The 1,161-nt window shown below is 48.8% G+C and overlaps 1 protein-coding gene across 1 annotated transcript; it reads left to right on the forward strand.

Moving 5' to 3' along the window:
- Nucleotides 1–40: 40 nt before the first annotated feature.
- BDZ83DRAFT_759162 (uncharacterized protein) lies at nt 41–470 on the forward strand (the record flags this gene model as incomplete). The annotated part of the gene is made up of 3 exons (XM_060515139.1): nt 41–99; nt 169–271; nt 324–470. 3 exons carry the CDS (start codon nt 41–43, stop codon nt 468–470), a joined length of 309 nt encoding a protein of 102 aa, XP_060357007.1.
- Between the last annotated feature and the right edge of the window lie 691 nt (nt 471–1,161).

Genomic DNA, 1,161 nt, shown 5'->3' on the forward strand with positions numbered 1-1,161 from the left:
CACTCCTTTCCCGTAGGCAAACGTTAGACATCAAGCTACAATGGCCGCCGTTTTCAAGACCTTCGCCCTTGCATTTCTGCTCATCCAAGGAGCTCAAAGGTGAGCATACTCGCTCTATGGCCCCTTACCTTCTACAGAATGACGAGGGCTGACGAAATCCACCAATAGCAAGGACCACAGCAGTCATAATTGCTGCCTTTTGACCGCAGAAGGATGGATTCCTAGAAATGATTGGACGAAGGCGGTCTGTGAGGAGCGCTGGGGATCGGTAGTGAGTATCTCTAATCACTTGACGTGACTTCAAAGGCTAAGAATACCAACAGGCTACCTTTGACGGCGTCAAGTGCATACAGAAGCCCGGCAACGTGATCAGTGGTGACGACTTCTTCACTGCGTGTAAGCTTTATGGGTACATCAATGGTTACCAACAATGGGAGAGGGGTGCTGGATACCGTGGCACTTGCTCTTGATATGTGCATACGTGGAGTTGCTATAGTAATCTTGGAATTGTCGCAAACTATTTTCAGCGAGAGCCTGCACCTGATCTGCTACCAATTGCTGAGAGGCCTGCATTGATACTGTTTCCCCCAAACTGCGGCTTGCGTGACCTGACGGACATCATGCACTCGAATGTGGAATCAGGCCATGCGACATGAATTCGCTGCTACTTTGAGTTATTTTATGGCTGGCTCGTGTGCCTCCTGTTGAAGAAGACATCTCGCATAGGAATGAGAGGATGAGATAAGCTTTGCATCCTGCCACCCCGCATGAGCGTTTTCCTCTTGTTATTGGAAAGTAGGAGTTTGATCACCTGGCTTCAAGGGAGGCTTGTCTAAGAGCTCAAAAATGTTATACGGAGTAATAACGCGCACTCAGCTGCTCGAGATGAGTTCACTCAAGAGTGGACCCGGCTTTTCGCTTCCCAGAGTTAAGGTTTGCTCTGATGGGACCCGTCACTGACAAGGCGGGCAGTGCCTTCTACCAGATACTTGCACGGTTGTTATGAAAAGAGTTAGAAACTGGAGCGTCACTTCTAGATATGAAAAGACCGAGTCTGATAAGTGTTCATGTGCTTGACATCCTTGCGGTCTATTGTCTGTCTTGAGTATAAGTCAATAAGGGGCTGAATGACGTAGTTAGGGCAGTGGGCAGCGACTCATC

Source organism: Colletotrichum acutatum (assembly GCF_030867785.1).
Source record: "Colletotrichum acutatum strain CBS 112980 chromosome Unknown BDZ83scaffold_367, whole genome shotgun sequence".
NCBI lineage: Eukaryota > Fungi > Ascomycota > Sordariomycetes > Glomerellales > Glomerellaceae > Colletotrichum > Colletotrichum acutatum.